Consider the following 14,033-nt stretch of genomic DNA (forward strand, 5'->3'; position numbering starts at 1 on the left):
GTAGTGGAAATGTAGGGAAGACAAAGAGGCAGAGAGAAGGTTTCCATTCATATACAAGGAAGAAGAAGATCCTAGACATTATATTGGGCCGCACATCCATGGACTACAAGCCCAACAACAATTTATAATTTATTTTTCTTTATTTCTCCTCTCCTCTCCTTTCTTTTCCAAAAAAATAAATAAATAATACAACAACAAAAACCCAAAATTCTATTAATTTCTTGTTCAAATTTGATTAGTTTTGGATAAGATATGCAAGATTATTTTTTTCTTTTTAAGTTTTAGCTGATAGTTAATTGAATAAAACTAAACACCGGAGGATACTAATTATACGTTGATAAGATATAAACTAACAAGGGGTTAGTCCTCGAGTGATTTCAGGGGAGTTGAGTGTATTTTAAATCTCATGGATTTTGAGAGAGTGTAGGGAGTTTGAGAGAGTTTTGTGTTTTTGAGTTCAGGGAGTTTGGGGGAGTGTAGGGAGTTTGAGAGAGTTTATTAGAGGGAGTTTGGGGGAGTTTGAGAGAGTTCACTCCTAACTCATTCTCTTTTAAGAAACAATAAACCCTTATTTGCAAATAACATTGATCTTTAATCAAAAGAAAAAAATAAATGAAAATGATCATATCTCTGTATCAATAGTATGTTATTTTGTGCAACGAGATAATTTTTTTTCCCTTCAATGTAACGGTCTCCATACAATTCTAACTCCCTTTGTTCACGAACATTTTCCCACATATCATCCGCTATACTCTTTCTCCATGCATTAGCTTCTTGACGTTGTTGTTCTTGAGTTTGTTGTGTCAAAATTTCATCGTCATTTACAAGCGTTGATGGATGGCTATCTTCCTCTTCCTCTTACTCGACCGGAAACTCATCTGAACGACATTCTTTTCGTAAGAAGTTGTTTAGGCCTGCACAAGCTGTCATTATCTCCGCTTGCACCTGATACGGAAATGGATGTTGAGACTTAAAGATCAAGAAACGAGACTTCACAACACCGAACAATCTTTCAACTACATTCCTCAAAGAAGCATGACGCATGTTAAATAATTCTTCAGCCTTTTTCGCATGGTTACCCGTACCAGAAAATTCTTTCAAATGATAACGTTGGCCACGAAATGGTGTTAAACAATATCGTCGGTTTGCAAACCCACCATCCCCCAAGTAATATTTACCTGAATAAAACACAAAAAGAAAACTTCGTCAAGTAGAACCCGAGTATAACTTAACCAAAAAACTCAAAACTTCACATTAGATAAAAGTAAAATTACCTTGCGGTATGTTCAGTCCATTTCTTTTTGTCATTGCGTCGTTAAGTAAAATCCCTTAGCAACTCCTTGCAACAAAAGCACCGTATGAATTGGCTAAAACACGCCAATACGGAATGAAGTACGCCACTGTATTGAACTTTGGCATATAGAATAGAATAGAAGTATGTGTCTAAATAAGAGGACTTAACAAGTGATAGTGATTCTCAATGACACCCATGCAAAGTAGCAAGCCAATTAATACATGATGACATAACAATTTATGAAGATAGCTGTAAAGGAATTCTGTTTCACCGAAACACAGTTTCAGATTGTCCAATCTTTGCAGTACTAATACTTACCTGATCCTCTTGAAATTTTTACGGTACACTTAAAACTCAGTATTACACAACACACACTCAAAAATCATAGCATTACAACGGTTCATTAAAAAGATACATTACTCAGAACCCGACTACTTTCAATACGTGCATACAGAATTCAGTTCCGGATTTATCACACTTTGGTGTACCTAAAGTGATCAGAACTTCATGAAATTTCTACAGTAGGAAACCTTCATATATACAAACATCATACTAAAATTTCAGCTTTGTCCGATAAGCGTAGAATGAGATAAATAGGAATCAGTCCCCTATTCGGGATTTAAACTCAGCAGACCATAGTCATATATTGTGCAAGCTTTGCAGTAGCAAACGTGACCTGATCCGCGTGAAAATTATACTGTACTTCTATAACAGGGTAAACTACGACATACACAAATTTCATCATATTACAACGGTTGAATTTAAAGATATTATTATAACAAAAGCACCGTATGAATTGGCTAAAACACGCCAATACGGAATGAAGTACGCCACTGTATTGAACTTTGGCATATAGAATAGAAGAGAAGTATGTGTCTAAATAAGATGAATTAACAAGTGATAGTGATTCTCAATGACACCCATGCAAAATAGCAAGCCAATTAATGCATGATGACATAACAAATTATGAAGATAGCTGTAAAGGAATTCTGTTTCACCGAAATACAGTTTCAGATTGTCCAATCTTTGCAGTACTAATACTTACCTGATCCTCTTTAAATTTTTATGGTACACTAACAACTCAATATTCCATAACACACTCAAAAATCATAGCATTCCAACGGTTCATTAAAAAGATACATTACTCAGAACCCGACTACTTTCAATACGTGCACACAGAATTCAGTTCCGTATTTCTCACACTTTGGTGTACCTAAATTGATCAGAACTTCATGAAATTTCTACAGTAGGTAACCTTCATATATACAAACATCATACTAAAATTTAAGCTTTGTCCGATAAGCGGAGAATGAGATAAATAGGAATCAGTCCCCTGTTCGGGATTTAAACTAAGCAGACCATAGTCATATATTGTGCAAGCTTTGCAGTAGCAAACGTGACCTGATCCGCGTGAAAATTTTACTGTACTTCTATAACAAGGTAAACTACAACATACTCAAATTTCATCATATTCCAACGGTTGAATTTAAAGATATCATTATAATCAAATCATGCAATTTCTTACCAAGATCTTTTGAACCACAAATTAGGATTTTGACAGAGAGAGAGTACCCACAAAAAAAACTATACACACAATCAAAATAAACAATCATGGAGATCAAAAATATGAAAAACAATCAAAATAGTACACAAATCAAACTATTATAAACAATCATGGAGATCAAAGAAGAAAAAAAACATACCTGGAAAAAAACGTTTCCTCTTCTTTCTCCTATTGTTTTCTACGCACCAAACTCCTTCCCAAATCTCTACTCTTTTGAGAGATTTGTTGTGAGACCAAAATACACTAAAAACTCCTTCGAACTCCCCAAAGAAACCAACTCCCTAGTATTGTAGGGTTTTATGACTAACAGGGAGTTCAAGAGCTTTTTTTAAACTCCCCAGCGACTAACAGGTATTTTCTAGAGAGTTTAGGAGACTCCTCTAAACTCCCCCACGACTAACGGAGATTTGGAGAGACTCCCTCAAACTCCCTTAGGACTAACAGGAGAAAACCTAAATACATTAAAATCTCTCGAACTTTCCCACGACTAACCCCCTGTAAGAAGCTTAAGATACCAGCAGAGAAAGTTCGCATAAAACAAGCTCCAGTAGAGAATAGCTAGCTCCATTAACAAACTAAAATTACATTATGTACACTTTTTCCTTCCAAGAACCTACCAGGCATTCAAATAACAAGCCTTTGAAACTAAAAATGGTTCATTTTATTTTATTTTTGCAAACGTTGCTTTAGTAATAGTGTACACTGTGTGGAAGGGGGACACACAGTGTCCTCGTTGTCTAGACTCTAAACCAACTCTATGTACCATTCCCCAAAGACTTGCAAGAAAATCTTAAATTTGGATTTCTATGGTTCAGGAAACCTGTACCCCCGAGTGTAAAATGGTGCTTAAACTTGAAATACAATACCAGGAACTTGACATTTCAAAAAATAAAATAATTGTTCTCCTGAACATGCTTGGATCAAACACAAACAAGATACACATCTAATTTTACACAAGGAAAAAGGAAATAAATTCATGGAACTGAAATTTCTTCAACCTCTGATTAGTACTCAAAAATACTACTGTGTGTTGTAAGCTGTTGGTGGAAGAAATGACTAAATCCCTAGAAAATCAACAAGGCTTTGATGAGCTAAGACTTGCTTCTTCTATACATCCATCCTCGAATACTAGTACATCTGCTATAAGACTTACAAACAACCCACCTCAATTCACACCTCAATACATCTCGACTTTGATTTTCTTTGTACAGCTATCGTTATTAACTAATGTGAAAACTTAACCACCCCATTCATAAGGATTCTATTTATAAGCTAGTAAAATTCCTAATAGTGGAAAATTTTGGTTTTAAATTCTACCTATCTTCTACCTGGCATCGAAGAAGATCTAAATATTTCATTTGTGTGAGGACGATATGAATTTGCAGTGACAGAAGATGAAGCCCTGAGGAAGGGAACACCTACTTGACTTGAGTGCTCATTAGGAACTTCAAGTGTAGCAGTGGTTGTGGGGTATGTAGATTGTAACTCAATTTCCGGGCCTGTATTTTCTGTACAGATCTCATGATAAAGTTGGCGTTCATCGTCTTCGAGAGAAAGAACAGTACTTGTTTCAGTGCGTATGGTTGAATCGTCATTGACAAGACCAAGTCGTCTTTTCCGCTTTGCTGATTTCTTCCACCCATGAAGTGTCTCCCTAAGTCTTTGTGGGATTAATGCCGCTTTGTAATTTGTTCCCATCTGAAAAGACAAAACCAGGCGTCATTTTAAATATTCTCATGGACATTTTATACCATTAACTCCGTGTAAAAAGGAATACCTGAGTGACCAATGCATATAAGGGTAAGGTACTGTAGCTGCAAAGGAACTGCCCAGCAAACCTGAAACCACATTTCAAAGAGTATGAGGTAATAAAAGATGGTAATAATCAACCTCATTCTTAACTATGTAAAAACTCTTAATGAAATCTTGAAATAGTTGGTACTAAAGCATACCCAAATACGAGTCGTATGTACACCAGAAAATGATTTCTAATGAAGCAGGAATTATACCCGAATTGCCACTGTTAACAACCAAGAGAAATTGCTCAGCCCAAATTTGTAACTACTTAGCAGATGTCTAGACCAGTGAGTTCAACTTTAATCCCATTCTCAGAACTTATCAGAAATTCATATATATTAATCCCTATATCATGGAAAAGAGAACATGTGGATTTATGAAAGAGGAAGTACCCAAAACCAAAAGAACGAAGCCAGCTCAAACGCATTCTGAAATAAGAAGCCACAGTAAATAAATGCATGTGTTAAAATCACCAGTTTCCAGTTGGAAGGAAAGATACAAATCCCAATAAAGTATCAGGTTAGTTTACCTGGAAAAGAACAAAATGAATCAAGTTTAACAACAATACTGGTTTTTTAAACCAGAATAGATCATCTCGGGGCCTTAACTTAGCGCCACTATTTGCTTTTACACCAGCATTCTCTAATGCCAAAGTTGCGATAATATGCTGAAGCTTTGTACCGACAAGAAGAACCATCTGCATTATACTTTCTGGATCAGGAAAAGACAATATAGGTAATTTCATGCCACATATGCTTTTCAATGTCGTCAGTATGAGTGCTCCACATCAGGAATGTTAAACTTTTGTCTTTATTCCATTGAGGTAACGAATGTAAAATTCAAACTGGTTCAAGGATCAACTTACAGTAACGGGAATGATGGCTATCCAGAAATAAAGATTAGACCCTGGAAAGAAAAAGAACATACAAAGTGATGGTTATGAGGAGAATGGAGGAGATGGAGAAGGAAGATTAGACCATGTAAAAGTTCAATTACACCTCAAAAGTGAGCAAGAAACGAACCGGAGATGGAGGAAAAAAGAAGAAAAACTAACACCTAACATATAGTAAACCCAAGATCATTCATGAAATTGATATTCTGCTTTGGGAAATGCAACTTAAATGCATTTTCGACATTAAGTTCTGATACATCTCATGCCTCACCTCTGATATTGAACAGCATAAAGGCAACAACAAATCCCCAAAGTGGTGCACTGGTAAATAAACCAAACAGACATGAAAGCTTTGTTAGATAGCCCTGAATGAAGGAACATCATTTTTTATTTTTGATATATGAATTTAGGTAGGAAAGGGAGCATGCAGGACCAAAATAGCAGACATCCGGCTATATTACACAAAGAGAAAATGGTGGCTAAATTAACTATAAGAATGTTAAATCTGAGTTATGAGGTAGTAGTAAGACGACTGGAAGTATGTAGCTTACCTCACTCCAACTATTTTTTGGAACTCCTCTTCCATAGACCGAACCATATAGCTATGGAAGTCATATTTTAGTGTCAGGTGGTGGTTCTGCAATGAAAGAAAGTAACAATCACATATTAATAAGGCAACCAGCATAACTAGATAGCCCTATGTGATGAAGATAACAAAGTGGCATGAGAGACCTGGATAATTAAAGAAAAAAAAAAGAATAAAGGGAAAAGATATCAAGGTTAAAATATGGGCATCTTCACTCGACGAGATCAAGTTGCCTAGCAGAATTTGGGAAGAAGCAACACTACGATTTAAACCATGAGTTTCTAAACTATACTAAGTGATTAAGGTTTTCTTTGCAGCAATTGTCTGTTAAGTGGCAACTCACTTCAAAGTTCTATTTTGGACCATCGGAAGAGCCCACTTATTCAAGTAGCATTTTAAGTGGAAAGTAAGATTTCCTCTCTGAATTCACTACAAGCTGTTTAGTGGCAAAGATTCTTTCTAGGTCTCTTATATGTAATATGGCAAACAGCCAATACGAGTCTCTGCTATGCAATTGCATTCAGAGGCAAATAAAAGATAAAGGACAAAATAAGTGGATTTTTTGTATTTGTGTGGTAGTAGCATAGTCTTTAGAAAATAGAAGTTACCGAATGAACTTTAAGTCTACAAATTTCAGGCCTACCGTTATGAAGCCTGAACGCAGAGTAAGGTAGTCTTCACGAACCACAGAACGACCAAATTGCCTGAAAAAACAAATCTGCAAAAGAAAAGGTTGTTTTCAAGAGAACCATCCATACAAAGTGAAGTAATTTTTGATGGTGTTAGGCATCTCTTCTCAATCAATGATATGATTGATCTGTAAGAATCTTTACTAATTCTATGATGAGCACAAAAGTGAATTACAGGTAACAATAACTTGCATAATGTAGAATGAACTTGAAATCTGACACGAAAATACGTAAAGGAAGTGTCTACTTACCACCCAGACCAACAACTTATTTCTGCTTCCAGAATTTGCCTCATGTATGGTTGCAAATGATGATTGCCTTTTCAATGTTAACTCTTTCGTGATTTCTGTGATAAATGAAAAATGCATTGAGTTATAGACATCATTAATTTTGCAGAAAATTGTTTTTTTACTAAAACTATCTTATATATCTCTGCAACAGAAATGCTTACCACTTAATACATCATGCCGGTCCATATGAGCTTCATCTTCCCATTTCCTCCATGAATGTATCTGCCAACCGTAATACAATAAGTAAGGATTAAATAACGGCATCTTCATCATCACAAATTCTCAGAACGCCACCGCAAGATTGTATCTCTTTCCTAGGTTCAGGGAACAAAATGTTTTTCTTTTGGAGCACAAGGGAGTATAAGAAATCCAAACCTTTACAATTCCCAACAACATAGTCAGACAGCTGTATGATACATGAGTAATTGCCATGACAAAGATAAACCGGTGAAGCTGCTCCAAACCTTCGTATGACACAAATGGCTCATATCCCTGCATATCGATGGAGTTGTCGCATAACCGAAAAACATTAAATCATTGAGCACAAGGAAAGCATGAGGTATCCACATTAAATATTTAGATCTTTTTCAATCCACCAATAACAGCATATCAGCATTTACAGTTAATTCAATCACGTGCCTTGGTGCAGGTATTTCGGTTCATTCCACCATTAAGAATCCTCCTAATCGTGGGATGAAGAATAGAAACCATCAATAGCTTGCGGGACTTGACAGAAGCATGTTGAGCTTCAGTCTCTTCAATATCTGAAATAGTGCACGGAGAGAATCGACTATTGTAGTACTTCGACTCAATGCAAATATTTGAAATCGCACTTGAGGTGGCTGTTAAAAGGAGTGATATGAATCCTAGCAGCATTAGCTCTGAAACATGAAATGTAAGATAGTTAATCAATTGAATAGTATAAAGACTGGAAAAAGATGGAACTGAAACATTCAATTTTAAGAAGTACCAACTTTCCCTTCCTAAAGTAATAACTCATAGCAGTGCACCAAAAGGGGATACTTGATAATGTTTTAAGAAGACGCATTTCCAAGATTCTTAGGCTACATACCTTCCTTCATTTTCTCCACTGCTTCAAACAATGGTTTTCGATTAGTTTTCTGCAACCACTGTAATGTTGTTTCATAGTTAGATGAAAAAAGATCAATACACCAAATCAAATAGCTTTATGAGTTTCTTTGAAGAATAACTTGGAAGGAAAATGTTTGTAGAAATAAACTAAGGAAACTGATGTTGCATTACGTGACGACTTAGAGCAAAACGGAATGATTTTCTTAAACAAGTAGTGCCAAGGATTACGCTTTAAAATCAAAAGTCACTTACAGTACTCAATCGATGAATGGCACGCTCCACTAGCAATGAAATAACCACAAATATCGTCAAGACAACTGCAACAGACCATGTTGGGGTCAAGGCCAATGACCTCATATCCTTGTTCTCGGCTTCTTCTTCCATTTTGGTATCCCCTTGTGCACCAAAAGAAAACAGATGATATCGAAACCAGACCTCTATTTACAACGAATCTCCCCCAAAATCAATTCCGAACCAAATTAGAAGTCTAGAAAACCAATACTTGAAGATAACTCTACAATAGTTTCTACAAAATCTTCAAATAGCTCTGACCAAAATACTATTCTTTAAGAGGAAATAATGAATTTGCTTCTGAATGAACTCCAGTAGTCAATAGTAGAAAGGAAACTGAAACAAGAAAATGAGGAATAAATGAATTGTTTGTTTTCTCCAAATTCAGAAGATTAAAAAAAAAAAATCTATAAATGGAACTTACTAAACATTTCTGTTATTTTAATCCCAGAAACATATCCCTGAAATTGCGTCTATAGAAACTTCCAAATTATAAGTTTGACATTTGCATTGTTCCATACTGCCCTGAATAATGTACTACTAGTTCAAAAAGTCTGGTATGTTTGCCCTAACTTCCTAATTTCACTGCTTCTTAGAATCGATCTTTACCAAATCAAAACAAAACCTTCTCAATCAAACAGGAAGGATTGTTTTTTTTCTGACAAACTCGATATAAAGAATCTTCACCAGAACCAGTTTGAAAACCTAATAAATCAACAAAATCGATAAACCTTAAAGAGTAAGAAGTTTTATCTGAAACGAACTTTTTGTCTTCTTCTTCTTCTTCTTCTTTTTCTTCTTCTTCTCTTTCACATTCTGGAAAACTCCAAACACTTAGTAATGGCACAAACGAACAATACCATAAAAATCTTTCTTAGTTGCTGGAGATGATCATCATTTTGTGAGTTGAAAATGAACCAACTCAAACTTGATTCTTCTTCTTGTCTAACGCATTTCCAAACGTATTACTTCCAAATTGCTTCAAGTTGTATAAAAGGAAGGTTCGTGAACTAGATCTCTGTCAGTGCTTTCTTTTGAGTATCTATAAACAAACACAACAGTTCTGGTATCAAAATGAGTTCAAACTTTATTTCTTAGTAATTCTTACCGATGGCATTTGAATATTGAATAGAATTGTAGTTGCGATGTGATTAACCATAAATGCTGGAATGTGACAGTTTAATAGAGGGAGAGAGAGAAGTGAGTGAGTGAGTGAGTGAGTGAGTAGGCATTACCTTATAATAATGGACGGAAGAAGTTTCTTGGCGTTGGGTTGGGATTCTTTCGTTTCAAACTTCTTTTCTTTTGTTTGGTACTAGTTTGCTTTTTCTTTTCATGTCATGTCTGCTAACTGCTATAAAGCTTTCACAAAAATTTCAGAGTGGATCTCCATGTTATGATTTTTTTTTTTTACTTTTCTTCGACTACGTACTACTGATAAAAATATTAATTTGACAAAAATACCCTTATATTTCCGGGCAATGTCACGACTTAAATAGTAGGAGTGTGGGACAAATGCCGACTGTAACTGAAAGGGGCAATTTTGTCTAGCAATAGATGATTGGTCAAATGTGATTCGTCAGCAAGTCCCTCCTCCTCTTGTTTGACCGTTTGGCTTTCTTTTGTCGTGTTCAAATGGGGGCACCAATCAGCCGGGAAATCAGGGCCAATTTAACCGTCAACCGACCCTTCCCTTGATCAATCAGCACCGGACTCCTAGTCCTAGCTTATGGATTCTTGTCCTCAAATTCTATTTCTTGCTAATGGTGCTGAGTTAAATGGAGGAAGCCTGTGCGATGTGTTAGTACTAGTTTCATTGTGGAATTTTTTTTTTATCGTAGACACCTGTTGTACTTTCGAAAGTTGGATGCTTTAGAAAATGCTGGAATTTATGATTCAAAAGAGATGGAGAAAGAAAACTCACACCTTGCACATGGTTTAGAGGTTGGCCGACTGTGAAAGACATGTACATATTTTGGAATACAAAGTCCTTTCGGCTAGAAAGACATCATTTAGCGAGATGCAAAGGGCTTCTCCTCCCAGCAATGAGGATTGGATAAGGTAGGTGAGTGAGTTCATCAAGAGCAGGATTGCGATTATCCTATTGCTTTGTCCCACGTACCCACCAAAAGGGCCCCAACAATATTCATCTCTTTAAAGAGGATATATATCGGGTATGCTATTGCTTTCTTTTTTGGCCCGAGTGAGGGCCGAAAGAAAAGTGCATTTAAGAGAGAAGGACGGAAGTCAAGAAGCATGAATTTTCGTCGGCCCAGTATATATGATCACCACCCAATTTAAGACTCGGTTCCAAGATTTTATCAGGCCAACCTTATTCATAGTTTGGGGTCATGTACTTAGTAGATTACATTTTGAATCTCTTTCGCATTGACTGAATTGGGTGTGTAGTAGGGGTAGCCATTTTTGTAGCACTACATCTCGCTCCATGCATACTAGAACCCTGATGTCACGGTGGGGATGACCGAACGAAAAATATCATTTTTCCTGAAACAACATAAAAGTATCATTTTTCCTAACACCTAGTGAAAGTATCATTTTTTTTTGACACGGGATGAAATTATCACTTTTTCTGATATGGGGTGAAAGTATCATTTTTTTCTGAAACGGAGTGAAAATATCACTTATCCTGACGCGGCATGAAAGTTTTTTTTTTTTCTGACACGGCAGGAAAGTATCATTCTTCCTGACACGGCGCGAAAGTATCAGTTTTCATGACACGGCGCGAAAGTATCAGTTTTCATGAAACGAGATGAAAGTATCACTTTTCCTGACACGAGGCGAAAGTATCATTTTTCCTGGCACGGCGCGAAAATATCAGTTTTCCTGACACGAAGCGAAAGTATCATTTTTCCTGACACGACGGGAAAGTATCATTTTTCCAGACATGGCGCGAAGGTATCACTTTTCCTGACACGGCGTGAAAGTATCCTTTTTCCTTACACGGGGGGAAAGTATCATTTTTCCTGACACGGGGTGAAAACAGTATCATTTTTCCTGACATGGCGTGAATGTATTTCTTTTGCTGACAAGGGGTGAAAATATCACTTGTCCTGACACGGCGTGAAAGCATCATATTTCCTGATACGGCCTGAAAGTATCATTTTTCCTGACACCGCGGGAAAGTATCATTTTTCATGACACGGCGGCAAAGTATCATTTTTCCTGACACGACGCGAAAGTATCAGTTTTCATGACATGTCGCAAAAGTATCACTTTTCCTGACACGACGGGAAAGTATCATTTTTCCTGACATCGCGCGAAGGTATTACTTTTTCTGACACGGGGTGAAAGTATCATTTTTCCTTACACGACGTGAAAGTATCATTTTTCCTGACACGAGGTGAATGTATAAATTTTCCTGATACGGGGTAAAAGTACAGTAGAACCTCCATATATTGATACTTCATATATTAATAACCTCTACATATTAATAAAAATCATGGTACCAACTTGGGCCTGTTATAAATAGTAATAACCTCTACAGTTTAATACTAAAAGTTTTTCAGTCCCGCCTTAAGGAATTTACCTCCATATATCAATAACGATAATATATTGAAGAAATATAGATCTCATTATACGAATTTTATCATTCATATAAGTTATTTTCTTAACATCTGATGATATTTTGATTTCTTAGAAAGAAACTAAATTGAAGATTTATCTTCTACTATACGTAAAAATACTATTTATAGTTGTCGAAAACATCAACAATTCCTTACTAGCATGATAAGTTCCTAGGTACATACATTTATTTATGTATGGAGCAATAAAAATTTATGTACATCATCCAGTACAATCATCAATACATTGAACATAAACTGAACTTAAAATTTTACATTTTCTATTTGTACCTCTCTATATTAATAACCTCCATGTATTAATAATTTTGTGAATGCCCAAAAGTATATAGAGAAGTTCAACTATATCACTTTTTTTAATTACATAATGGGTATGTACGGAAAAGATGGAGGGGTACTATCGTCGAGTAAGGAAAAAATAGGATACATAAGGAGTTATAATAATTGGACTAAAAGGGAGGGACATTTTGGGTTTTTCAGTTCTCAAAGACTACCACCGAACCATTTCCAATCTTTTTATCAAATTGCACATCTGTATTATGCTTCATTGTACGAAAAAGTGGTCATAAAAGGGATTCCCTACCTTCGGGCCCTCTGATTGGTCGGCCCAATTAAAGTTTAATAATTTGCAAGCATCGAAACAAAGGAGATACAACTAAAACACGTAACAACACGGGAAGTTACGTCATCCGGTATTGATACCTACGTTCATAGGAGAAAAAGAGATTGATATTTATTAAAGTAAAGGATTATTAAAAAGCGGAGGTCTAACAACCACACACAATATTTCGTTTAGGCAATATGTATGGACTAACTCCAATATAATTCCAAGTGAATCAACTAGACAGTCAGATTCAATCAAGAGAAATATATCCAAGAGTTATATCTCAATTTATCAAATCAATATGCAATCGAACAAATATAAATATGTGAGCCGGATTAATATGAGAAATAACTTGGATGGTACCAAAGACCCATATCCAAGCGTCAATCAATTTCATTCAACACCCAAATATTGGATTTACCAATTGATTGAACTACGCACAACTTGTGATTTTTCAATTATATAGAAAATATAATACGGAAAAGAAATAACACAGACACCAGAAATTTTGTTAACGAGGAAACCGCAAATGCAGAAAAACCCCGGGACCTAGTTCATATTTGAAAACCACATTGTATTAAGCCGCTACAGACTCTATCCCACTACAAGTTAACTTCGGACTGGAATGTAGTTTATCCCTAACCAATCTCACATTAATTAAGGTGCAGTCGCGTTCCTTACGTCTCTGGATCCCAACAGGACTCTACGCACTTGATTCCCTTAGCTGATCTCACCCACAACTAAGACTTGGTACGACCCAAAGTCGAAGACTTGATAAACAAATCTGTGTCACACGGAAAAGTCTATTGAATAGATAAATCTGTCTCCCACAGAAATACCTACAAATTTTTTGTTCCATATTTTGATAAATCAAGGTGAACAAGAACCAATTGATACACCAGACTTATATTCCCGAAGAACAGCCTAGTAGTATCAATCACCTCACAATAATCTTAACCGTATGGTAGCGGAATAAGATATTGTGGAATCACAAAGAATGAGACGAAGAGCTTTGTGATTAATTTTTATATCTTACCTATCAGAGATAAATCTCGAGCAAATATTAGAGAAGATAGTACTCAATACGATGGAAAAAGTAAGATCAGAACACACAACTACAGAGAAAATAGTTGGGTCTGGCTTCAGAATCCCAATTAAGTCTTTAAGTCGCAACTAGTATCACACATGAGGTGTGGGGATTAGGTTTTCTAGTTGCTAGAGTCTCCCTTATATTGTCTTCAAATCAGGGTATGCAATCAATGTTACCTTGGTAACAAAGCATTCAATATTCGTCGTTAGATGAAAAGCTGATTAGATTCAAGCTAATGTCTTTCA

At 36.0% G+C, this 14,033-nt stretch overlaps 1 protein-coding gene across 3 annotated transcripts; it reads right to left on the reverse strand.

Annotated features, from left to right (window-relative positions):
• Window positions 1-3,713: 3,713 nt before the first annotated feature.
• LOC113348832 (MLO-like protein 11) lies at window positions 3,714-9,870 on the reverse strand. 3 transcript variants are annotated; one of them, XM_026592710.1, is made up of 17 exons: window positions 9,731-9,870; window positions 8,920-9,537; window positions 8,457-8,831; window positions 8,185-8,242; window positions 7,752-7,993; window positions 7,488-7,604; window positions 7,274-7,334; window positions 7,074-7,168; window positions 6,777-6,851; window positions 6,099-6,184; window positions 5,819-5,868; window positions 5,521-5,561; window positions 5,185-5,352; window positions 5,048-5,083; window positions 4,811-4,878; window positions 4,636-4,696; window positions 3,714-4,556 (listed from the first exon to the last, which is right to left on the reverse strand). In XM_026592710.1, the coding sequence occupies exons 3-17, from the start codon at window positions 8,586-8,588 to the stop codon at window positions 4,176-4,178; spliced, it is 1,671 nt and encodes a 556-aa protein (XP_026448495.1). In that variant the 5' UTR covers window positions 8,589-8,831; window positions 8,920-9,537; window positions 9,731-9,870; the 3' UTR covers window positions 3,714-4,175. The 3 variants fall into 3 exon arrangements, with proteins under 3 accessions (XP_026448495.1, XP_026448496.1, XP_026448494.1); XM_026592711.1 differs by lacking the exon at window positions 9,731-9,870 and having other exon boundaries at window positions 9,260-9,700; XM_026592709.1 differs by lacking the exon at window positions 9,731-9,870 and having other exon boundaries at window positions 8,920-9,700.
• Between the last annotated feature and the right edge of the window lie 4,163 nt (window positions 9,871-14,033).

The sequence above is a fragment of the Papaver somniferum genome, chromosome 2 (genome assembly GCF_003573695.1).
Source record: "Papaver somniferum cultivar HN1 chromosome 2, ASM357369v1, whole genome shotgun sequence".
Classification (NCBI taxonomy): Eukaryota; Viridiplantae; Streptophyta; class Magnoliopsida; order Ranunculales; family Papaveraceae; genus Papaver; species Papaver somniferum.